The sequence below is a fragment of the Anolis carolinensis genome, chromosome 3, assembly GCF_035594765.1.
Source record: "Anolis carolinensis isolate JA03-04 chromosome 3, rAnoCar3.1.pri, whole genome shotgun sequence".
NCBI lineage: Eukaryota > Metazoa > Chordata > Lepidosauria > Squamata > Dactyloidae > Anolis > Anolis carolinensis.
Window position 1 is genome coordinate 151,328,612 of NC_085843.1, and position 24,854 is coordinate 151,353,465.

General features: G+C 37.7%; 1 protein-coding gene across 11 annotated transcripts in view; it reads right to left on the minus strand.

The window, feature by feature from the left end:
- The window catches only part of LOC100555004 (protocadherin-17), a 192,807-nt gene that overhangs the window by 11,607 nt on the left and 156,346 nt on the right, over positions 1–24,854 (minus strand). For 5 of the 11 annotated variants that reach the window (XR_010004412.1, XR_010004413.1, XM_008106832.2 and 2 more), the window contains one exon: positions 6,373–6,447. The exons of 3 other annotated variants lie outside the window; for them this stretch is intronic. Coding sequence is in view for 3 of the 8 variants with exons in the window: in XM_008106832.2 (XP_008105039.2) it covers positions 6,373–6,447 (75 nt within the window). In the remaining 5 variants the exon portion in view is untranslated. Of the gene's footprint in view, positions 1–6,372; positions 6,448–24,854 lie in introns of those variants that run through there. 3 more of the 11 variants (XR_010004414.1, XM_008106841.3, XM_008106837.3) reach the window with 2 other exon arrangements.

Sequence of the window (24,854 nt, forward strand, 5' to 3'; positions counted from 1 at the left end):
CAACAAAATTTACAAAACTCTGGGACTTCTGGATTGTGATAGATGTCTCATAGGAAAAACATGTTTGCTCTGTCTAAACTGAGCATTCTAGCCCCGGAATAATTTCCCCATAATGAAAACACATCACAAAGAGCCCCATGGGCATGAAAAATAAGTTTAACATTTCTGTTCAAAGTTGGAAGAAGCCAGTTTGCAATTACGACCAAATACAGGAAATGACGGTTTGCAAAAAGTTGTTAGTTATAATAAACCACCATCAAAATGGGGTTTCATGCCCTAGCCCAGGGTTGTCAACTTTTAAAAACATTTTTTTATCAAGAGCCACATCAGCCTTGCGGTTGCCTTAGAAGGACTACTGAATCCATGGACGGAAAATCTGTGGATACAGAGGGTCAACTACAATTGTTTTATCTCATGGTTAGTACTCTTTAGTTTTTACCCAATTTTGGTCCCCAGATGTTATTCAACAACTACTCCCATCACTTTTGATTATTAGCCATGTGGACTGGGATAATGGGAATTGCAACCCAACAGAACTTCTGGTTCTGAGGTTGGTGAAAGGTTAAAATGACCTTTTAAAGTCAGATATTGTATCCACAAAGCCTTGTATCTAAATTTTAACCACACTATCCTGACTAAAAAGGAGAGTTTAGTCAGGATAGTAATCCAGATGTTATTGTCTCACAACTCCCATCAGTTTTAGTCAGGATGTCTAACCATGAGGTATACATGAGTTGTAGTCCTCCAATTGGAGGGCAACATAAAATGGTATGGTGGGCTGGATTTGGCCCATGGAACTTGAGTTTGACACATGTTCCCTAGCTGGCTAATATTTATAGTTAGACAAACTTCTAAGGATTTCTTAATCAAGAATTTTGAAATATCCAACCGAGATCTTGGATAATTACAACTGTTCAGTGATGAATTTTTTTCTATACCCTTCTGGCAACACTCCATTCCTTGTTGGGAGGAGATGAAACAGTAACTTTTTTAAGCAAGACACTGTTGTATTCAGGGGGTGGGGGTGGATCCGAGGATAGCACTTATCATATTAGGTAGCCTAAGGACAGGCTTCTATGTCTAAATGTGTTTGGAAAAGTTCTGTGTCTTAAAGCACACTTTCATTTCAGTTAACATCACACTTTGACCAAGCCCTTCCATTGCTAGGTTGCTCTAAAGCAGTGATGGAATTCCTCACTAATTCTATTCCCAAGAGAAGTAGTTAGTAATTTAGGCAGTTTTCTTCCCTATGTAGTTTTCCTAGACTATTCACAGTTTCGGACATATTCTGTGCAAAATTTTCAACTGTCCCTCCATGTAAAATGCTATTTACAGTGTAGAAAGAAATATTTATGCACCGAACTAATACAGTAGAGTCTCATTTATCCCAGCCTCGCTTATCCAAGCCTCTGGATTATCCAAGCCATTTTTGTAGTCAATGTTTTCAATATATCGTGATATTTTGGTGCTAAATTCGTAAATACAGTAATTACAACATAACATTACTGCGTACTGAACTACTTTTTCTGTCAAATTTGTTGTATAACATGATGTTTTGGTGCTTAATTTGTAAAATCATAACCTAATTTGATGCTTAATGGGGTTTTCCTTAATCCCTCCTTATTATCCAAGATACTTGCTTATCCAAGCTTCTGCCGGCCCGTTTAGCTTGGATAAATGAGACTCTACTGTACTTTTCTCTGCACAGCACATGCTGTTTCCTTTTGGAACATCAGTACATAGAACACAGAAAATGCTGGAGTTAGGGACTAACTCTGCCCCAAATACACACAGTATTTTTGTGTCTCGGGGGGAAACCATTCCTGTGTAGAAAATTGGGGGGGGGGGGTGCACAGAATAAACCTAGAATTGTAAAGAATTGTAAAAATTCTCATTGGTCCAGGTAAAGGTAAAGGTTTTCCCCTGACATTAAGTCTAGTCATGTCCAACTGTGGAGGTTGGTGCTCATTGCCATTTTTAAGCCAAAGAGCCAGTGTTGTCCATACATACCTCCAAGGTCATGTGACTAACATGATTGCATGGAGTGCTGTTATCTTCCCGCCAAAGTACCTATTGGTCTACTCACATTTGCACATTTTCAATCTGCTGGGCTAACAGCAGGAGCTCACCCCACTTCCTCAATTCAACCTGCCAACCTTTCGGTAAGCAAGTTCAGCAGCTCAGCAGTTTAACCCACTGTGCCACTGGGTTAGGGTTTCCTAATGTTCAAGAAATATGTGATATGACCATTTTTAAATATTCAAAATATTTCCAAATATTCTTCAGATTCCTACTTTGGAGGGTGCTTCAGCCTAGCACCTGTGAATCTGCACAACAGAACCCCTGCTAATCTATTTAAAATCAGGAAGGTAAAATTCACCCTTGGATCATCTTAAAAAATTAATACTGATGCATTCTTCCACCAGAATGAATGTAACATAAAGCATGTTAGAAGGATTCAAAATGTGTTTTTCTTGCATTTATTTATGAATGAACACTCTCTCCATCCTATATCACATTGTCCAAAAATAATTTGTATGTACTTCCAACTTTTGATGTTACAATAATATTGATATGATATTTTGAATTCACCATTCATGAATGCTTATAAACAAATACTATTAAATTCATCTGATAATCTGAAATCTGAGATATATAATCCTAAATAGAAATGAAGCAACAATTCATGCAAGTACCTGAAAGTGAATGCAACCTCAGTGATGAATATTTTATCTAGTATATGATTTATTTGTTCACTTCTGGTGTCATCTTCTATGTTGAGGCCAAATCCATGTTGTAAATTTTGTGTGATAGTAGTAAATAAATACCACTTCTGGACATTTCCTAATCAGAGAATCATGAATTGTATGTTTATCAAATTTCACATTTTTGAACGGTATGGGAGCAAATAATTTGGGAAGGTGAGCATTTAAAGGGATATATGTGCCTATCTGCCTTTTATAGACTTTCCTCGTATTAAATTGCTTTTGGGATATAGCAGTAGCACATTAACTTTCCAAATCTTGCTCAATATCCTATAGCATTTTGAAGTTTATAGTGGAGTTTTGTTTTAGTTTCAATTCTGAAACTGGATGAAAGGAAAGCCTGAAACAAATGAAATGTCTTTAAATTAAGCAAATGGTGTACAGTACTTATTTTCTTGTGATCCATTCCAATCTTTTACAGGACATATTTATTAGAAAAAGCAAAAAATACAAGGAGGATCCCATGAAAAACTAAGTTCATTGTCCATCCAGACAATGATATTATTAATAATTTGCATTAGGAGAGAGTTAGCTAGTTGTTGCTGCAATTATATGAAAAATATTTTATAAAATTATTATAAAAATGTTTTATTGTCAGGGAGAACAACTGCGAAAATATTGCAGCCTGCCAAGTTCATTGTTATAAAGAATATATAATGTATGGGAAAATTCTGTCAAGTCCTAATGCCAAGAAATACTGGCTTGTTCCGATGAAAAGAATCAGACAAAGTGCTTCTTTTGAAAGTGAATCCATCTTTAATTACAATTGATCTTGGTATAAATAAGTAGCGTGAACAAAATGAGTTCTATGTGCAGGTCCTATGTTATTAAAGGGAGCTGTCTGGAATCTGCATATTTATATTGGGTGAGGTGTTTTTGTTTTGCAGTTAAGCAAAGCAATTAGGAAGGTTAGATTAGAAATCCAATTGGCAATAAATCTAGAATTTGTTTTTCAGGTTTTTGGAGGGAGAGATAGGTTTTTGTATAAAACCAATCAGGAATGACCTAAGGTATCTGAAGACAAACATTCACACTTTCCCATGCTAATTAAGACGGGGCACTCTTTCACATACATTGCCTTACATTGGTTGGTGCTCCCGCTGGATTGGATCTACAGTGGTTTAAATCTATTGCCAACACATTGGTCTTTAATGAAATCTCGGGAAGCTGCCCCTCTATCACCTGATCTTTTGAGGGGTTTCTTAGTAGGGAATATAGTTCATTTCTATTTTCTTTTGTCACAATTAATAGCATAAAATGATTACTATTAATAATGGTTGAAATAACAAATGCTGGAGGGAAATTGATGCTTTTGTTACAAATCTAAGGGTGGAGAAAATGGCAGACTTAGAGAAGAGAGGGAGGTTTTGCAGATGCTTGCGAAGAAGGTGCTCTTCTAAGGTTTTGCAAGAAGCACACCTTTCCTGTCCCAAAAAACCTTCCTTGCAAGCATCTGCAAAACAAAAGAGCGATCGAGGAAGATCTTGCGGAAAGCTGAGCGCACCATTTGACAGCTGAGAGAAGGGAAGCCAGCCTGGTTCAGGATGCAAGCCAGGCGGGAATCTTGGGTGGGGGAGGGCTTTTCAAACACTTGATAACTACCTAGATTTCAGTGGGGACTATGGTGAGAACTAGTATTTGGGTCTGGCTTTCAACTGAATATGGTAAATGTTTTCTCCTATTCTGCTGGCTAAAAGAATGGACCTCCTTCTCCCCACGTACCTGATCGCTGGTGAAGTGGCAATAGTGTCACAGTTGTGGTAATATTGTCATATTTGTGACTAAGAAGCCATCAAGCTAGAAACTGCAATAGCTTTTGAGAAACAATGGCAATAGTGACTTGTGAAATATTCCAGATCAGTGCTGCTGAGGTCCACATGGCTCAGCCTCCAAACCAGCTCAGGGGTGGTAGATTGAATGACACTAAGCTAGCTCAGTTTCTGAGTGGTATCTTCCTGGCCCAGAAACAATGGAACTAGTTTGGTACTGCTGGATCACCAGCCTACCTTGCAGTGGTTGCTGCTCAATGCCTGTAATGGTGCTAACCAGACTAATGAAGCAAGACAACTGCCCTGCCACTTTGGCAAACATTACTATAGCGGCTGAGCAATGACCACCATCAGTTTGCCACTAAGACCTAATTGGCAGGGGGGAAGGTAAATGCTATTCTTTGTACCTGGGCTGCCCAAACCCAGGGAAAGAGGGATGGCTGTGTAAACAACTATGCATACTTCCAAACAGGACACTATTTGCATTGGTATAAAGTGTTGGCAATGTCTGAAGCTTTATCCCATGCCAGAACAAGGCTGTGTTAAAGTGAATGAATCCTGGATGTCATGTGGATGCCACAGAGTCCATTCACCCCTAACACCAGCTCATTTGTCCTGTGTAATTAGGCCCTAAGTAGAAATCATGACTATGGAATAATTATAGATGAGTAAAGCTAGATAATTGTCCTTCATTCAGTATAGATTCTTAAGAGCTCATAAAAAGTGTTACTGTAATCTCAACAGATCGACTGGCTCACCCGAATCCCCATCCCATGAGAAGAAGTGTTCAGCACCTGGCTTCCCCTTGTTGATCCAGGGCAATATGGATAGTCTTTCATGTTGCTGTGGCAGCAGCATGCACCAAGTCATCTTGCCCTTTATGATAGAGCCCCGCTCAAAGTTGCAGTGCGTCATGGTATGGGAGCCATCAGGCTCCGCTGTAAAAGTATAGTCAAACGGGCACATGCTGCCGAATTCACCCTTCTGATGAGGTCGTTAGACATGATTTGGTGATTCCCTTCCCAACCTACTTTACGAGGCTTTAGCTCCATGTGTAGAAGGAGGTCCATTCCGCTAATCATGAAAGCAAGGCATTTCCTTCAGATTATGAAGGATCAGGTCAGGAGAGTTAATTTGGTTAAGTATACTTAACTGTGTAACATCTTAATTCATCAGCTATAGGGAACAATGTTTTTAACTTCTATTTGCCTCTAATTGTTAGCGAATTCTCCACTTTTCAAAATGGATATTACATAAATTGTTTCAAATATAATGAATACTTGATATTTAGTAGATCTAATCCTAGCTGATCTAGGAATGTTCAAAAATGTGAAAGGACCAGAGTGATTATTGAGATTTTATAACATTAAAAAAGATTTGTATACAAATGGTTTTGGAGAAAAACAATGGCCAAGAAACATAGGATTGTAGCCCTGACTCATGCTTCGACCAATCTACCTGTTTTTCTGCTTAATCACCCTCCAGCAGTGCCTAGTGGGTTTTTTTTGTTTGTTTTTTTGCAACAATAAGAAACAAGCATGCCCCTTTGTTCCTCTCTGCTGCTGCAAAGGGGAAAACCCACAGATATACAAATGGATAGCATTCATGTAGGATGAGTACACAAATGGTCAGTATGGAGCAAAGGCTGCCAGGGGCTGTCTGTAGGAGGCTGTCACAGTTGTCAGAACCAATACCTGTGACAGCCACCCAGAGCTTTCACATAACAATGAATCTATACCCGAGGCCCTTGTGTAAACATGGGCACAAACTGTAGTTTAATCAGGAAGCTCAAAAACACTTAAGTATAAAATGCAAGAAAAAGAAAACATGGTTGTTACCTGAAAATTTTCCTTCCTTACAGCGGGCTGGTCCACAGATCCCAACAATGGGTCTTTGGCCTCTCCCTTGCTGTTCTGGAGGAAAATTGGACCTGTGAGTTATGGAGAAGGAAACACTCGTGCCATTCTTCCCACCCCCCACCCACCGTACCCAGACAATTTTTAAATGGTCACAGTATAATATATTTCACATATGTTTCAGTAATCTGACACAAGAAAATGTCTGTTTGAGCCAAGTAGGGGCTTTCCTCTATTCCAAACCTGCTTAACCATGATAGCAGTAATTCCCTAACAAAGGGGCAAAAATATGAACACTGTGCTTACTCTAGTAAAGTGGTTCTTAACCCATGGATCCCCAGGTGTTTTGACCTAGAACTCTCAGAAATCCCAGACAGTTTACCAGCTGTTATGATTTCCAGGAGTTGAAGGCCAAAACATCTGGGAACCCACAGGTTGAGAACCACTGCTCTAGTAGAATATTCATATGGCCGTTCTTCTTTGTGTCAACAGTCAACTAACATTTAACTTCACTCATACATTTCATTATTTCTTAATTACCTGACAAAATTACAGGTTTTCCAATAGTTTTTATAACATACAATTTAATTCCAGAACAAATACAATCATATTACATATTTTTCAGTCTTCTTGTAGTAGATACACATTGACACAGATATTATTTTGCATTCATACTGCTATCAAATTTCATGGTTTCATATTATATTAAAAAAGATTCTTATTTCAGCATAAGACTTTGCAAATGCTAACTCACTGAAGAAAATAACTGGAGCCTATAAAATCCTATCCTGAAATTTTAAATAAAGGTTAGTCTTACAGGACAGATGCCCTAAGCAGTCAATACAATTTGCAAACGCTAATCAGACTTGTGAATGAGTCAGTATGTGCTCAAAATGTCACTCTAATGAAAATGTTAGAAACAGGGATAGGTACAATATCTTCAACTGTTTATGGTCTTGAGATAAAACCATTCGCAATCTGCTTTCAATGTACAGTAGATAGGTGGGTAGATAAATGATAGACAGACAGAGACAGACATTTGGCTACATCTCTGGGTAAGACAAGATTGATCACGGTTCCAAAATCTGTTCTGGTATGGATATCCTCTCATTCTCAGTGCATATCCCCTCTGAACAAATCTTGCCATAAAACCTCATGAAAGATTTGCTTTAAGGCCACCATAAGTCAGAAACAACATGGAGGCAAAGAGCAACAAGTAATATGGGAAAATGCTATGTACAAGGAAAGAACAACATTTCTTCTGAACCATTTCAAAATTCAAGATCCAGCATTTCATTCAACTGTGTTCCAGTTATCAAAATATCAAAATACCGGTTGTCAAGATGGCGTTTTACTACTAAAAAGATATTGAAAAAACTAATCGTAATTAAAAATTAACACAGAAAAAAAGAATAAGCATTTGGAGTTTATTTTTCTGCTCTTATCACTACTAACAGCTGTGAGCCAAAGGTAACAAGAAAAGAAGGCTTTTGATTTTTTTTTCCTGCATCTCTTTGGAAAGACTGTTGTCTCCTAGGGGTTTGTTTTTTTTGTTTTGTTTTTTAAATTGTTATGTTTTGTTTTTTCCATCTCCTGACTCTCTTCTGAGACCAAAAAGAACATAATATTGGTAGCACCTAAAATACATTTTAGCTAGTTTTCAGATTGCCAAGGATTAGAAACAAAATGAGCAATCTTATTGTCCCAGTACACTGCGTAGCGTCTACACAATAACTAACATCTGTAGCAACAGTGTGAAAATGCTGAAAATTCATTCTGTGATTTATTTATTAATGTAGCTATCCAAGGTGTTAAACTTAATATGAAAATAAAGGTCAGCACCTTGAACAGCTGCTTTAATTAATCACATTTTAGCTGCCTAGCTAACTGATTTTGGTCTTTAAAAACAATGGGCACAACACTTGAAGTGCAAAAGATATTTTACTGAGGAAATGAATACAACTGAGCCCTATTGTATCAAATGCACAGTCTGAATTAATTCTTTTCCATCTAAGGGAATCAGATTGTCATACGGGAGTTCCATAATCAGATGTCCTATCACCTTTTCCTTTACTTCAAAACAGCAAGGGTAAAGGGGGTCAGATCCTGTAAGTGATACATTAAAAGCAACAACCTTGCCGACATCATTACGTCGGAAAGAAATTAGATCACAACAATACTATATTTTTAAAATTAAAGGTGGCAATGTCATTGCTGCTTTAATATCCACTTGCATTCCTAAAATTAGGCCTTCTGGGATTCAAAGGAGGACTGTGGGTCACTTTGTACATTTTGATGTCTTCAAAACAATTTAAAAGTAACTGGAAACCAACATATTGTAAAGACTATTAAATGACAAGCAATAGCAACAATCTGTTTAACATATCACAGATTAATTTTTTAAAAAACAAACAAAACAAAAAACAAAAACAAATAATCTGAAAAGGAGCATAATTCTGAGCAAAAAACAATATGGAAGGAGGGGATTTAAATAAGCCTCTAATTAAAATTGTGATTCTCTGAAATGCAGCAACAATTGAGTCCACTTACATAAGAACACGGATAGATAGACTCCTCTGCCTCATATTGTGGTTGACACTGTTATTTAGAAACATAGGTATGGCTGCATCCTTGACTTCACACTGCTGTCAAATAATATGTGAATGGTACAGTTAAAAAGAGATTTTGTTGGATACTATATAGTAGGGTTGTGCATTTAAGGTAAACTTTGACCTATTTTGTGTCCCAGCTTTCGGTGGGGGCCCTGATCCATTTTTTGGAGCCTCCCGAAATTGGAAGGACAGATATATTTTCGCTCTGGGATTCTGAAAGATTCATTTTCTATCAGCCCATTATGGGGGGTGGATTCCCCAGGCTCCCCTTTCTATCATTTTAAGCATTTAATCTGTTCTACTCTAGAGGAGAGGCACTTGGCTGTAGGCAGGCACATGTGCTTTCTCTCCCAGGCCTGCACACCACACACTCTCTCTTTCCGAGGCATTTAAAGGAAGCAAGCAAGTTCTTAAAGCTGTTTCTTACTCTAGAAGAGACCTGCGCATGCCAGCAGCCACGCACTCTTTCCATTCCAAGGCATTTAAAGAAGACAAATTCCGAGGCATTTAAAGGAAGCAAGCAAGTTCTTAAAGCTGTTTCTTACTCTAGAGGAAATGCATGCATGCCAGTAGCCATGCACTCTTTCCATTCCGAGGCATTTAGAGGAGGCAAGCAAGTTCTAACAGCTATTTCTTATTCTAGAGGAAGTGTTTGTCTACAACAGCCGCACACTCTTCCAAGACATTTTAAGGAGGCTTCCCACTTCCAGGTAAGGAAGAGTAATGACCTCCTGGAATAAGAGAGGTAACTGATAGCAGTTTTCAGGGAATGAGGGTTTTATTTCTGTTTGCTGGAGAAATACTAAAAAAAGATTAAACTGTGATGCTGAAAAGCAGGCGAGGAGCCAGGATTGGCTTCCGCTTGCTTTCGTGTTGAGCTGATTTTCGTATGGGGAAGGACCTTCCCATTACATGCTCCCGAAGGTAACTAAAGTAATGAAAGAACTGATGAAATGGAGGAAAACTTTCCATGCTCAACTCTACTATATAGGCTTGCCTTAGACAGACATTTCTTTGTTTTGAAAATGGTCTACTCTCTGTACCATTCTCAATATTTTGCTGCAGATATTATGAAGACTGAGAAAGTAACCACAGCTAATTATGTTGAAACACATTGATGTTTTAGCCATTTTAATCTGGAATATACTGAGTTTTCTTTCCTCTTCTCAAAACAGGAAGAAGCAAATATGGTGACAATGAAACAACTGCTTATTTTAGCAAGATAATTTTATCAGGATGTCTTCTTCAATTAGAAGATGTGTTCTGTGATTAAAAACAGAACTGACATAACTATTTGTGGTAGAGGCTTGTTTATTCTTATGCCCTTAGGAAACATCTAAAGCATTTTAATAGGATGAGTGGAAATACACTTTCTCTAAGATAGAAGTGTTTCATGCTATTTTAAATACTATCTATCTGTCCTTCTGAACTAGTGCTATAGCTATAGTGATTTGCAGTAAGGTCCAAGAACTTCAGAAATAAAATATTGCATTGATTTAGAGCTGTGGAAGAGTCATATGCTGAATATTTAAATGTTTTTTTATATAGAATCAGAAGGGGTGGCCATCTACTGTATATGCAGCATTTTTCTTTATCAACTACTGGGATTATATGTGTGATGTCCCATTACAAACTATAGTAAGATCCAACACTGCTTAGTGAACACTTATTGGAAATGTGGCAACCACATGAACTGAACTTTCTGAAAGGTACTGTTTTTATTTTGGAATAAGACTAATGCAGTTAAATAGTCTGGGCAGAATTCAGGAATATTATGGTTATCAAGACTCATTCTGGTGTCTACAAACTAACGAAGTGTATAATCAAATGTACATCGACCTAGTATTACTATTGAAACCAAAGTATTCATTCTTGCCAGAACAAGAACAAGTAATTCATCTCTAGAGCATTGACTATCTATGTCTGTTATATAAGATAGGCGAAAATAGCTAATATACTGTCTTGGATAAGAAGGTGTTGTTTTCACTGTGTTGATCTTAGCCAACAACTCATGGCAATCTATATCCAAAATTCATTGTTTCATGATTCAATAAATTTCTTTTCTTTTTCCATTAATTAAAAAATGAGACCAATAAAATCTAAAGTTCCCAAAATTCACTGTTATACCAGTTGTCTTTACAGACACGAAAGTAACATCTGAGACACAATGAGGGCCTGTGACTCTATAACATAATTTTTTTCTCCTGTAAAAATCTTAATATATTTGTCTGATGAAAAGGCCAGTAAAGCTTTGAAACGTTGCATGATAAACTTTTTACATATTGGTTGACCAATAAAGGTTTTGCTCTTTTGTGGCTTTTGAATTTTATTGTATTTTGTTATATGATGTCCCTGACTACTAGCTTTATCTCAGAACAAGAATGAAGGTGTACTGTCCAGTACCTGAAAGATAATGCTATAAAATATTCCATAAACTGAACTGTAAATCCAGTTAGTATAATACTAGATACATAGTTGTTTTTAAAAACATATTCCTTTCACATATGCATTTTGAAAATATATTTCAAAATACATATGGGAGGGAGAAATGTTTATGAAAATATGCATTTCAGTATGAATTGTAAGGTGAAAACCAGATGGAACAGACATATGGTGTGAGCACATACGGAAAGTGACATGGACCAGAAATGGACTGATTCACTCATGACTACCTCATGCGACTCAAAACTGAGGGACACATGGGCTGCATATTTCTAAGCAATGGGTGAGAAATCATGCTTCTGATTATTTCCTACAACTCACAGAGGAAGCTGTATATAAAAAGGGTCATTCTGTTGTATTGGTTTTCTATTTGCAAGGAATATTTAGCATAGGGAGTACTGTAAAAAAATTATTCCGTCCACTCCTGAAATCTGGAGTGTTGTACTCCATTGATCTGCAATATTATCTCATTTAATTCTGTTGCTAGGCTTTTATTTCCTTTATATTTAGATGAGAGAGCCCTTTCTGCATTTTCTAGCTTTATCCACTTTCCTGGTTACCTTTCCTTGTGTAAACTTTCAGTTGACATCTTCTGAAAGTGTGCCAATAAGTAATATGGTCTTGTCATCTTTGAGATCTTGTGAATTTTGTATTTGACTCAGAACCCATTTATTTGATATCCCAGGAAGTCTAGTTTCTTTTGCTTCTATACTTCCTTTTATATTCCTTCTAAGAAACATGTCTATTCTTGGCATATCCAAGGAACCTTATGTTGATCTGGATTATTACCTACCACTACACAACCAAAGCAAGTAGTACGAAAAGCATCTTTAACAGTATATATAATCACAAGGCACCCTCCCTCCCAATGTTAAGAGCTGTGTCCTATCAGATACATGAAAAATTCAATTTATTCATTATTTTTCAGAAAGAGCACCTTGAGACACTGAGACACTGTCCAAATAAAATAAACCTAAGATAAATAAAACAACCAAAGCTAACAACAATGTTTGCATTTGGGACAGTTTGTATAATTTTCATTTATTTGAAAGGAAACTGTATTTTGCACACAAATCTAATGTTTTGGCAAATGAAATTTACATGTACAAAAGATCCCAAATGAAAAATTGGACAAACCACCCCCCTTTGTTTATAGTCTCAGCTTGCATGGCAAGAATATTTGCAATTCTGCATTCTTGCATGTGAACATGAAAAAAACAAAACGTTATATCCCTAGTCTTACTAGAAGACGCATAGATGGAACTCTACAGACAAAGGCAACCAAAAAACTCTAGATGAATCACACATGGATTTTCATTCTAGGCTCCATGTCCAAAATATGGCCAACATGTTTTTTCCAGCCAAACGTTAGCACATATGGCCCTTTCATTATGTTCACATTAACAGATTTTAAAATGTCTGCTGTAACAAAACTGTGTTTGTTCTGTAAAAATAAGAGGAAAGAATTGTAATACACTGGGTTCCAGGAAGGCAGATGGTGTACCGGAGCCATAAACATTGATACTCCTGTAATTCAAGAAATGGGATTCATTGCCATGACTGACTCACAAAAGTTCACAATAAACCTGCTTCTTTTCTCTTTGTTTTTTAAATCCTGTCACATGGATCTTGAAGGCAAGAACGGCGTGTGAAATTGCCAAGAAGAGATTCATAAGAGGTACAAAGGAAAAGGCTGAAATTCTGTTGTAAAAGAAATCAAAGCCAAAGCATCTCAAATAGCTTTTCTTCAAAACACAAGAAGTAGAAAAAGTACGGATTTTCACAATCTTCACATGGGACCACATAAATTGTGACTCACAAAGCCAATTAGTATTTCAGTCTTGATGGCATTATCAGGCTCACCAGGGGATGGACTTCTTTTCTCTGTTGAAACAGGCAACAAAATCAGAGTCTTACTGAAGCTTAATAAATTACCCCCTTTGCCTTCACTGACCATCACTCTAAAGTCCACCTGATGTATCAATTTAGTTTTAACAATGGATTGGACTGGACCTAGGTTGCAATTGACTAATTTAAATTGCACAGATTCCAAAAAAGAGTGGATAACAAGATCAGGTCAAAGGGCAGCAGAACACTCTGCCAAATTGACGAGGCTGAACTTCTTCTCCTGTCCCCAACCCTAGTATCTTTTTTTTAAACCACTTCCTGATTAAAAAAGAATGTCTTGTGCCTAAGACATAATAGAGAGGTCAACAGACATGGTAAAATTGTCTTCCATGGCACCAAAATAGTGCAGATCACCCTTTCTATCCAATTACATTAAACACACCCAATGAAGTGTTCAGGTGTAGGGCCATTGGGTGCTTTACTACAATCTTTGAATTAAACTATCCTGAGAGTTCTGTTCAAATACTTATAAAAAAAAGTTTAACTATAGCTTCAATCCCTTCACTGTTCTGATCATGCTAAAACCAATGCCTCAGAAAAGGAGAGTCCTGCAGAATCTGAGCCTGGGATCTAATGAAGCCTTTGTGTACTGAACAAGTTGCAGCTTTGTGTGGATGTCATTAACACTATTGCATTCCTTTCCTTATGCTTTCTCTACTTCTAATATACCCAGCTTTCCAATGCTTGCCTGAGGCTTAACACATGGTCAAATTATGCATTAACCAATATGTACCAATGGACTAAGGTCTCACCTTTCACTACTCTACTTAGCGAAGGGAATTTATCATTTTTAAACAAAGTACTTACATTGACCTGTAGATAAGTTGACCAAGTTTTGCGGGATTGATTTTTTTAAAACTAAGATTTCTAGATTTACATATGACTATACAGTAATATGCACCCCCTCAGGTTGTTCTTACTTCCTTCAGATTGAGAATGCATTTTCTTGATTCTAATTGGAATTGCCACGTGTAAGAAAGGAATGTTTAAATGCCCCTCTTAGGCATTTTCTTTTCTGGTGCACCTGCTAATAATAGGTGAGAAGCTGAGTGGGGAAAGTGGCTTGGAGATTATTTATACTTCCCTATCCTGCACAGTATGTTCACCATAGGAGTCAAGGTCCTTACATCCTTACATATAGCTAGATAAAAAGACTATAGAAAGCACACTGTGTGGTTCATGTTGCATGCACTTTGAGTCTCAGCTTGGATTCAGTCAGTGTGTGTGTGTTCAGAGGTAACTTCAGGTTTTTTGTCTTTCTTTTTGGAAACAGCTAGTTTAGACACCATGCTGTTTCTCGCTACCGTTGTTCTTATTGTTGTACTTGTAACACTCTGTGCAGTGCCATTTACACAATTAGATGTTAATAAGTGGGGAAAGCAAAAATTTTAGCCTGAATTTTGGGATATTTGAATAAGATAGGTATGAAGAAAAAAAGGGTGAGAAAACAGGGGTCCACAATTTAGGATTTTGGCTAAAAAAAGGGACCTGACATCAACATGTGAGTGCCTAAATCTTTTCCAGAACCTAGTCACTATTCTTCAATTTTTAAATCTTTTACCACAGATCCAGGAAACTTTGATCTCTTAATGGAAAATAGAAACAGAAGAACAGGATTGAGACAACAGGAAATGAGAGAAATCTATCCCTAGGAAGGAAAAGCTATCACAGGGAAAAGGTGTCTTCACTAAAGTTTTATCACCAATCCTGGTTTCCACAGCAAGCCAAGTTTGTCAAAATCAAATGATCACAGGGACAGAAAGTGAGGTAAGATCTCCTGAACAGGGGCACTGACAACAAAACAAACATCACAGGTGTGCTAACCCCTATGCTATCCAAGACTGAAATATATGTTTTTGGCTAGAGTTACACTTTAAAAAACATACCTGTTCTGATTTACAAATTCAACTTAAGAACAAACCTACAGAACCTATTTTGTTCGTAAATGGCATAATTTTATTAGAAGAAAATTGTAGCATGTTTTGAAGAATATCCTTTCCCATATAAAGAGTGTAACTTTTCAAGTCATTAGACTGTCATTACCTCCAAGCCATTACAGCCCAGGCTCTTGTTCTACATTCCACAGTTAACCAGCATGCAGTTTTCAATGGGCTCTTATGGGGGATTTTTGTTTCCCCTTACTTTAAAAAAATACTTGGGAATGATTTTTGGAAATACTTGAGTCATTCTAAGTACTTTGTTCCTGCTCCCATGTTGGCTACTAACCTGATGGCACATATTCTATTGTTTTCACAGTTAAAAGGAGTAAATCTTGAGTATGCCAAAATGTGACATTTTCCCCCTGGTGTTGTTGGACTGCAAGCCCCAGCATTCTTCACCACTGGCTATGCTGCCAAAGAGTGCCAAGAGTTCCAGTTCATAAACATCTGAAGGGTTGCCCATCCTTGGATTAAACTGCAGTGTTCAGCATCCAATATAAACTCTAAATTCACAAATTCAGGGCTAGGCTTTCATACTTCTTTCCCACTGGAATTGCTGAAAAGAAATAGAAAGTTGCACAACCCACAAAAACATTACAAGCTGGCAGTACTTTTTTGATCCAAGAAGTTTGAGAATGATTTGCCCTCACTAGTGATAATGATATATTAGATCAACATCCCCAACAGATTCATTAGTGCTTGACCAGATGGCATCATAAATTATGATTTACAGATTTGCTGAATTATGCTTCATTGAAAGCATTATTATACCCAGGTGAGAGATTTCCTGGACAAGATTAGATCACTGAGAAATCCAGGTTTTGTCAAAAACTCCAAAAATTGGAAGCAAGTACTGTCATTGACTCTTTGCTTGCGTGAAGGGTAGCCAATCATTTAAGGAGGCCTGAACTGTGGTATTATCGTTTCTAAAAAGTTTTGTATGAAATGACTGATTCTATGATTAAAACAAAAACAAAAGTGGCATCAATGGTAAAGAAACAGAACTAAATTTCTGTCTCTAAATATCTCTCTATAGAGAAAAGTTCTCAGAAAGATATTAAATCAAATAACTTCTGATAATCTTAGTTCCAGAACATCACACACTATGGCCTATGATGGAATTACAGAATAGAGACATTTTGAATGTTTTTCCTCTTCTCACCTTGCTGAACAAGCAAGCATTTCTTTCATTTAAAACCACCTAACTCCTTCAGTCAGAGAAATAATACATTAAACCTCTAGCTGTGCTCAAGGACTACAGTTAAGACATGTTTTAACTATCCTTATTCCTCAAAAGCACATAATAAATGCCAGTATCTATATCATTATTAATAATAATTTTATTTCTTACCCGCCATTAAAATCAAGGAAGAGAGCACATGAACCAAGTTTGCATGCTTTCTCCTTCACCCCACAAGATGATCAAAGCAGACTTGTGGCCACAGGGCCAGGGCACTGCTGCCAGACCTCCAATGATTTTTCATAATTTGACTTGAGGATATTAGCTGAGATTTTGTTGAGATATGAGGAAAGCTTTCTTCTCTTTTCTCTGGCTAGGACGTTTAGGAAGGTAAGCAGAAAGGATGGTCTAAAGGCGGGAGGCAGGCAGACAGCTGCATAACATGCACCAAGAAACCTAAAGGAAATTGTTATTATTGTGTGACTTCAAATAATTTCCCAATGTATTGAGGCTTCCTTGGCAACATTTGCTCAGAGGGGATTGTCTTTCCTTTCCTCTGAGGTTTTTTTTTTCGTGTCAGGAGCAACTTGAGTCGTTTCTGGAGTGTGTGAATTGGCCGTCTGCAAGGACGTTGCCCAGGGGACTCCTGGATGTTTTGATGTTTTTACCATCCTTGTGGGAGGCTTCCCTCATGTCCCCGCATGGAGCTGCAGCTGATAGAGGGAGCTCATCCACACTCTCCCCGGGTGGGATTCGAACCTGGCAGCTTTCAGGTCAGCAATCCAACCTTCAAGTCACAAGGCTTTAGTCCACTACACCATCGGGGGCTCTCTCTGAGAGTGAGAGAGTGTTACCTGACCACTGGGCTTCCTTGAATGAGTGAGGGTTGAGATCCTAGTCTGCAGAGTCATAGTCCAATAGTCAAACCACTACCCCACACTGGTGCAGTGGAAAATATGAAGAAAGTAACAAGATGATGCAAAATGTGCTTCATTTCAACTTTTCAAGAAATGTGTGGTATGTCTCTACACTGAGAGACAGCCATGTTTATATGGCTGTCATGTACAATAACTTCAGTCTTGATGCTTTTGATATGTTTAGGGACCAATACTGGTGTCGAAAGTAACATTTCTTTTCACCAACATCTATATGACCTTCTCTCTACTAATGTTATTCACATGGAATGGGGTCAGCAGTCATGACTCTTTGTGCAGCAACTTCTGGCCCAAGGCTGGTAACAGTCACATGGCTGCCTTCATTACTTCCCTTAACTCACACTTGGAGATCCATGGGACTTCAGATATAGCTTTGTCTACTTGTTTTGAGCCTGCTACATTAATCCTGCCCTAGGACAAAGCCTGTGTTGTGCTGTAGGAATAAAGCACTCTTTTTGACAGAAGAGAAACTCTTGCATCTAAACTTTCTTTTTTTCAGCCTGCCTAACATTGTCCACATGCATCAAGATCACATCATAACGTCTCTTGACTCTCAGGCATGTAATTTAGCGATGCAGTTGCAGTTTCAAAATTATCTCTCCTCCCCGAGCCCCCCTTGCTGCCGCCTTGCTCTCAAGTGACTCCGTGCAGTTCTGCTCAAGATGAATGCATGGCAGCCAATTTGCTGCTACCCAGGGAAAATGTTAGAACATGAAAACATTCCCTCCCCTTAGCTTCAGAAAGAGGGTTTGGGGATGCAAGTATTAGTAAATCTGATGCCACACATATGCTCCTATTGCAACGGCCCCTGGCATCTGTCTCTTTGTGTTAAAACAGCCTTAATTGTAAGAATATCTCTTTTCTAGATTCTGACTGCATGGCAAAACTAACAGCTATAAATAGTCCTGCGGCTATTATTAGCAATAATGATTTTCAGGCGGGAGGAACATGTCATTCCCTGTATGACCAGCAAGACCTGAACAGTGAATTTTGCCCTGTTAAAACTACATTTCTGACCTTCCCTCCATTGCCTTAAAAACTTTTTCTTGCCTTTGACAAAATGAACCCTATTCCCACCAAAAACATTCCACCATTCATGTTTCTTGATATTCATCAGGTGGAAGGTTTGAGACCAAATATGCCTCAAATTCCACTTTGGCAGAAACCTGGCAGAAACCCAGGGAATGTGGAATCCATCTGAAACATTTTCCTAGACTTAGAGAAGCTTCTGGCTTCCGCCCAGATTCCTCAGATGTTTCGCCTCAGGAGGAACCTCTGAATTCATTACAAATGTCAGTATTTTGGTGGCAAATGGTCTTTGAGGTATACCATAGGACTCTTTGTTCTTTTTGCTGGAACAGACTGATGTGAGTACACCTCTGGAATTTAAAAAAGAAGAATGTTTCTTTTTTTTCTAAGTGTGACCGAAGAAAATGCTCACAATTTCTTAATCAAACACAGAACTATTTCCACTAGAAAATGTTTCATCAGAAGCTCTACTCCTGATTTGCTCTCATTTTCTCCCTCCTTGATTGCTAGTTTTCCTTTCCTTGCAGAGATCATCTCTCATAAAGCCTAATTATGTGATAGCAGAAAGGGAACTGTCTCTTTCAAAACTGCAGTAGAGATTTCTATGGGTTTTTTAAGAAATGGCTGGGCAGCAGAATATGTAGTACATGAACAGATACATACTAGCGGTTCATCAGTTTCCAATTGCTAGGCCAGGAAAAGATAAACTAAACAGATGAAACATTAGCCAATCAAATTATTTTTAAATAATGACCTGCAATTATCTTACTATCACTTGCACCAGATAAAATAACAGCAGTGGCAATTACTGTTAATTCCAGCTAGCAAATTCACACACATCCGTCATAAAAATGCCCCCTTTTTCAAGTAAGCATGAAAATGGTTGAAAAGCTGACAGCCCTCATGAATTATAACACCAGAGGCTAAATCTGCTCAAGGTCTCTCGTTTTACAAAGCTTATTACTATTCACATCCTTGCTCAAGTCTATAAGCTGTAAAAGTCTTCCTTCTTGTAGCAATAAGTCACTTTGTAAAATGACACCTTGTACTTTCTCTATTTCTTGCTCTCACAAGCATGCATACATACACATACTCCCTCGGTGACTTTCCTTGTCATCACTGCTCAGTGTAGCAGTCAAAACATAGCTTTCCCTATCCTTCTGTTCAAGTCTTCTGTCAAAAAATAAAGATACACTCCTCCTGCTATGTTGGTACACCTTCTGAGTTCTTCTGAGGATCTCAGAGGCTTTGTTTTTTAAACAGATATGAGCCCATTTCTAAGCAATTTATTGGAGGAAGAAGTAATACTGCAGCCTACCTACCACACCGGTCTCACAACCTATGGACCTTCAGTTTTGAGTTCCCAAAACAATCTGATAAATGAGGATGATGCTATAGAAATATCATCTTATAATCACTCTATTGGTGTAAATAAATATATCAGAAACACAGAAAGTTTCTGAGCATATCTTGTACAGAAACCAAATCACAGGTAGGGTGTAAACTTGTAAAAGTATGAAGTTCTATATTTCCTTGCATTGATAATATTGTTGACCCTCCATATCCATAGATTCTGTATCCATTGATTCAACCATCCACAACTTGAAACTATTGGGGAAGACATCCAAAAAGCAAAGCTAGATTTTGACATTTTATATAGGAGGCACAATTTTACGATGCTATTATATATAATGGGACTTGAGTGTCCATAGATGTGGTAGCCACAGGAGTTCTTGTAACCAAATCCCAATGGATACAAAGAACCTTGTTCCAATTTTAACGTCCTATTCAGGATATAAACTTGACTTGATCGGGGCAGAATATTTCTAAATCTACTTTCTCAGGACCATGGAACAAAATAAAGAGGAAGGGGAAACAGTCAACGTGGTACATATACCCAATAGCTTTTTTATAGGGATGGAGATGTATTTGAAAATGAGGTGGCCAATCCCCATTTTAAGTAGGGACTGCAGTAACCGTCTTTTCTTCCCAAGAATGAGTCTGAGAGTAACAATACTGTCATTTTGATAAGGCAGCCTCTCGCTAATTACAAAGGAACCTTGGGCCACTGAAAACAGATATGTTGCTGCTTCTGCTATGCATTTTTATTCTAGAAGGATGGATGGATGGATGGAAGGAAGGAAGGAGTCTCAATAACATCATCTTAAAAATGACTCCATAACTGGAAATAATTCACATGTAAGATTTCACTTATTCATTCTTTGAAGATAAGTTGTCTCTGAAATTCTGAAATGTAGTAACTTATTAAGAAGCCCTGGTGGCGCAGTGTGTTAAAGCACTGAGCTGCTGAACTTGCAGACTGAAAGGTCCCAGGTTCAAATCTCGGGAGCGGAGTGAGCGCCCGCTGTTGCTCCAGCTTCTGTCAACCTAGCAATTCGAAAACATGCAAATGTGAGTAGATCATTAGGTACCGCTCTGGTGGGAAGGTAACGGCGCTCCATGCAGTTATGCTGGCCACATGACCTTGGAGGTGTCTACGGACAACGCCAGCTCTTCGGCTTAGAAATGGAGATAAGTACCAACCCCCAGAGTTAGACATGACTGGACTTAACGTCAGGGGAAACCTTTACCTTTACCTAGTAACTTATTAAGTTATTAGTGGGCTGATACACATTGGTGGTTTGACTTGACTGAACTCAAGCTCTGTATTCTTCTGAATCTCACTATCTTTCAAAACTCAATGTACATCCAGACAAGAAAAACTCAGGATCTGGTGCTCATATTCCGAGATTGATGAATGCCCTGTAGAGGGGCATTTTCCAACTGAAACTTATCCTATGCCAATGAACAGTTGTACCCTTGTACAGTTGTGACAGTGAGGAAACCATCCATACTGTCCCCATGTGGAAAGGTGGCCAGCCCAAGTATGATTTCTAGTCCCATTATTTCTAGACCGGAGCGGCATTTTGAGTGCTGCATTAAACTTCTAATTTTTTTATTATTTTTTGGGATTTTGATAAGGAAAGAAGGCCAATTCTTCTGATGTGGGTACGTAGCTATGTACCTTTGTTATTGATATGTTTTTATTGACTTGATTTACTTGATATGTTATACTATGTCTGTTATGTTTGGGCTTGGCCCCATGTGAGACACCCCGAGTCCCTTTGGGGAGATGGTGGCGGGGTACAAAAATATTATTATTATTATTATTATTATTATTATTATTATTATTATTATTATTATTATTACCTTCTTACCTAAAGTGTGCACATTTCCATGCTCATTTTCTTTTTTTCTTCCCCTTATGTTCTTTCCAAAAATTATGGATTTCATTTTGCCTTGAATTTCTGGCATACTGCACACATACTGTAGTACTCTATCAAAAACACACAGCTGTACATGTCGCCCCAGGGGAAAACGGCTAACATCATTACAAGATGTTCTTCATACCACTCCCACCAATGGCCTTTCACTCTGTCAGAAAAACAAAGCCAGCAGGCACAGTGGCCAAAAGTCCATTGTGAACAGGATGGCATTCCTCCCAATAGTTTTAATTTGCCAGGGACAATTCTGATTCAGTCCCTGCCATGTCACTTTTTCCAGCTACTGTTAAAGTGTCTTGGTTTCTCTTTTCTCCTCCTACCTTCCCATCTCCTCCTCAACTTATTCAATGATGCAAACTGTGTTTGAAATGCAAAAGTATTTCTACCTAATTAACTAAGAGTGGAAACATGCTTTTCTCTGTACTCTCAACAAAAAACTTTTGGCTTCAGGCTCTGCTGGTTCATGTGTTGTTCTTTAATAATAATATTAACCATACCCTGATGTTGCTTGGCTACATGTGTCCTGTTTTTTATTTGTTATGGAGTGTTGGACATATCTGTAATGATAGTAATAGCTAAGGTTCCATACGGCCAACAAGTTTCCATGTTGTGAATAATAATTGTCCTTTTGTCATGATAACTCGGTATTAGGAAATCAAGCCACTCAGAGCAACTTGGTCAATATTTGGAATATAAATCGATCTGATAGAGACACATCACTGAAATGATGTAATTTCCACACTGGAAGAAAAAACATATACATAGCCTGGGCAGTTTTCAAGAAAAGCTACAACTGAAAGAACTGATAGTTTATGATCAAATATAGTTGAGACCTATGTTATCAATAATGATTTCAGTTGTCTTTTGAACATAAGGTATCAATGGAAAGAACTTCATTATATATTTAGAATGAATCTTCCTTTTTTCTTTTATTACAGATGGCTTATAAAATATTGATCGAAGTATCATTTCTGAAACTATATGAAAAACTTATATGGAAAATACTGTTACAAAGAAAATTTACAGGGGAAAAAAAGAAGAGAAACACTGCATTTCAAGCCCAATCACTGTGTTGGATTTCCAAGACCAATCCAAGATTTTTCACTGCTCAAAGTAAAGAAAAAAAATTGTAGCCTCTCTTCCACAACAAGATGGGTATTAAAATTTTATTGCAACATCTGTAAATGGGAAAAATCCTCCTTCTCTACACGCATGAATAGAAGTGTAGCTCAGTTGATATAGCTTTGTACCTCATCATCTTCCCTTCAGTCACTCATTGGTCCTCATAGCCCCAGTTCTTTTCAACAAAGGCTGCAATGTAACAGTGACAGTACTAAAGACAAATGCATGAAACCATACATTGCATCCCAGAATCAGATATCTGTATCAATTCGCTTTATCAGTGAGTTTTTCCAAATAACTCTGCCTATGTGATGGGAATGGACAACTGAGTGGAGCAGACACTTACCCATCCAAACACTCATTCAACACCAGAAACAAGCATGTATGAGAGGCTACCTTACAGAATAATAATAATAATAATAATAATAATAATAATAATAATACTTTATTTTTGTATCCCGCCCCATCTCCCTGAAGGGACTCGGGGTGGCTCACATGGCGACGCAGCCTGGTACATCATAAAATATGATGTCAAATACATTTAAAACAAGGTGCATAAAACAAGCATATAAAACAGCATATAAACAATAAAACATGATAACAGTAAACAAGGCACTGTTAAGGAATTTGGTGGGATCAGGCAATAAATTATATATATGTGCAATCATTTCAATTTTGGAGCTGGGCCAATAAAATGCAGTAGTAGGGAGTAGGTGGGAACATTGGGGAGGGAAAACATCAAAAATGCCTCAGGAGGAATGGGTGCAGGCAGAGGGCTTAGTCCTCTTACCTTCATCCTGCCTTGTGGTAGTGAATTTCTAATATTATAAAAGTTCATTTCCTTATGAGGATGGCATTACTTGGAGGTGTAGTATTTCTGAATCCAGAGGCATGAGCTAGGAAATATATGGAAATATTTTTCTCACCTTTGGGGTGAGAAGAGTAGGATATAGATGTGGCAAATAAACAAACAAACAAACATGGATGTCATGCACTTGCATGATTATAATGTGATGCCATCATATACCTCCAACGACAGCATGCTTGTAGTATGTTCTTTCTCAACTATTCTGTTATACCTAGGAATACACTATATAGCATGCAGAAAATGTTCTGCTTCCCCCCCCCCCCCCCCATCCCATATACACTTGATGGGAATAATTGCAAAGTGTGATACATTACAATTCAGTGAAAAGATGAGTGCTACATTTTCTACACTGAATGTCTGTAGACAAACTGCATTTGTAAAAGATGCAAAAAGCATAGAATTCAGAGACAGCTGAAGATCAGTTGTTATTACATTATAGCCATTTTTAAACAATCGTATGGTTTATTCCTTCTGCTTCTGTTCATGAGTCCAGTGGTGTTCTGACAGCATTGAGCTATGAAGGCAATCAGATTGATTATATGGTGAAATCAAGGGCAGAGTGAGTTATAGCCCCCTAAGTCGGAAGAGGTAGTTAAGCTCCACTCATATTAGAATAGGGATGTAATTTTTCATTAAGTTTCTTCTTGAAAGTAGCAATGAGTAATTTCAGTCATTTCCATTTTTTGCTGTAAGAAAGTCTTCAAAAACCACCTCATTTTTGAAACCTATTTGCAATTCAGGACTAAATCTGTGCAAAATAAGCACAGCGTAGTTTGGCCCACAAAATAGCATTATCTGTCTAGGAAACAGTCTTTCATATTTGAAAAATAATATTTTAATGTAGAAATATTAATATTTCTACAGAGGATGCTGCTGGCTATGCAAATTGATCATGTGTGTATTTTTAATAGAATAGATAACAAATCATAGCATTTAATGCTCATAAAGTAGCATTTCTGTACAGGAATTAATATTTCTACACTGAAACATTCTCCACTCTACTGTTTTCTATGCAGAATGTTCTGTTTTCTGCAAAATCCAACCACATAAAAATGTGTGTGTGTGTCTGTGTGTGTATATATGTATATGTATGTATGTATGTGTATATATATACAGTAGAGTCTCACTTATTATTTATTTATTT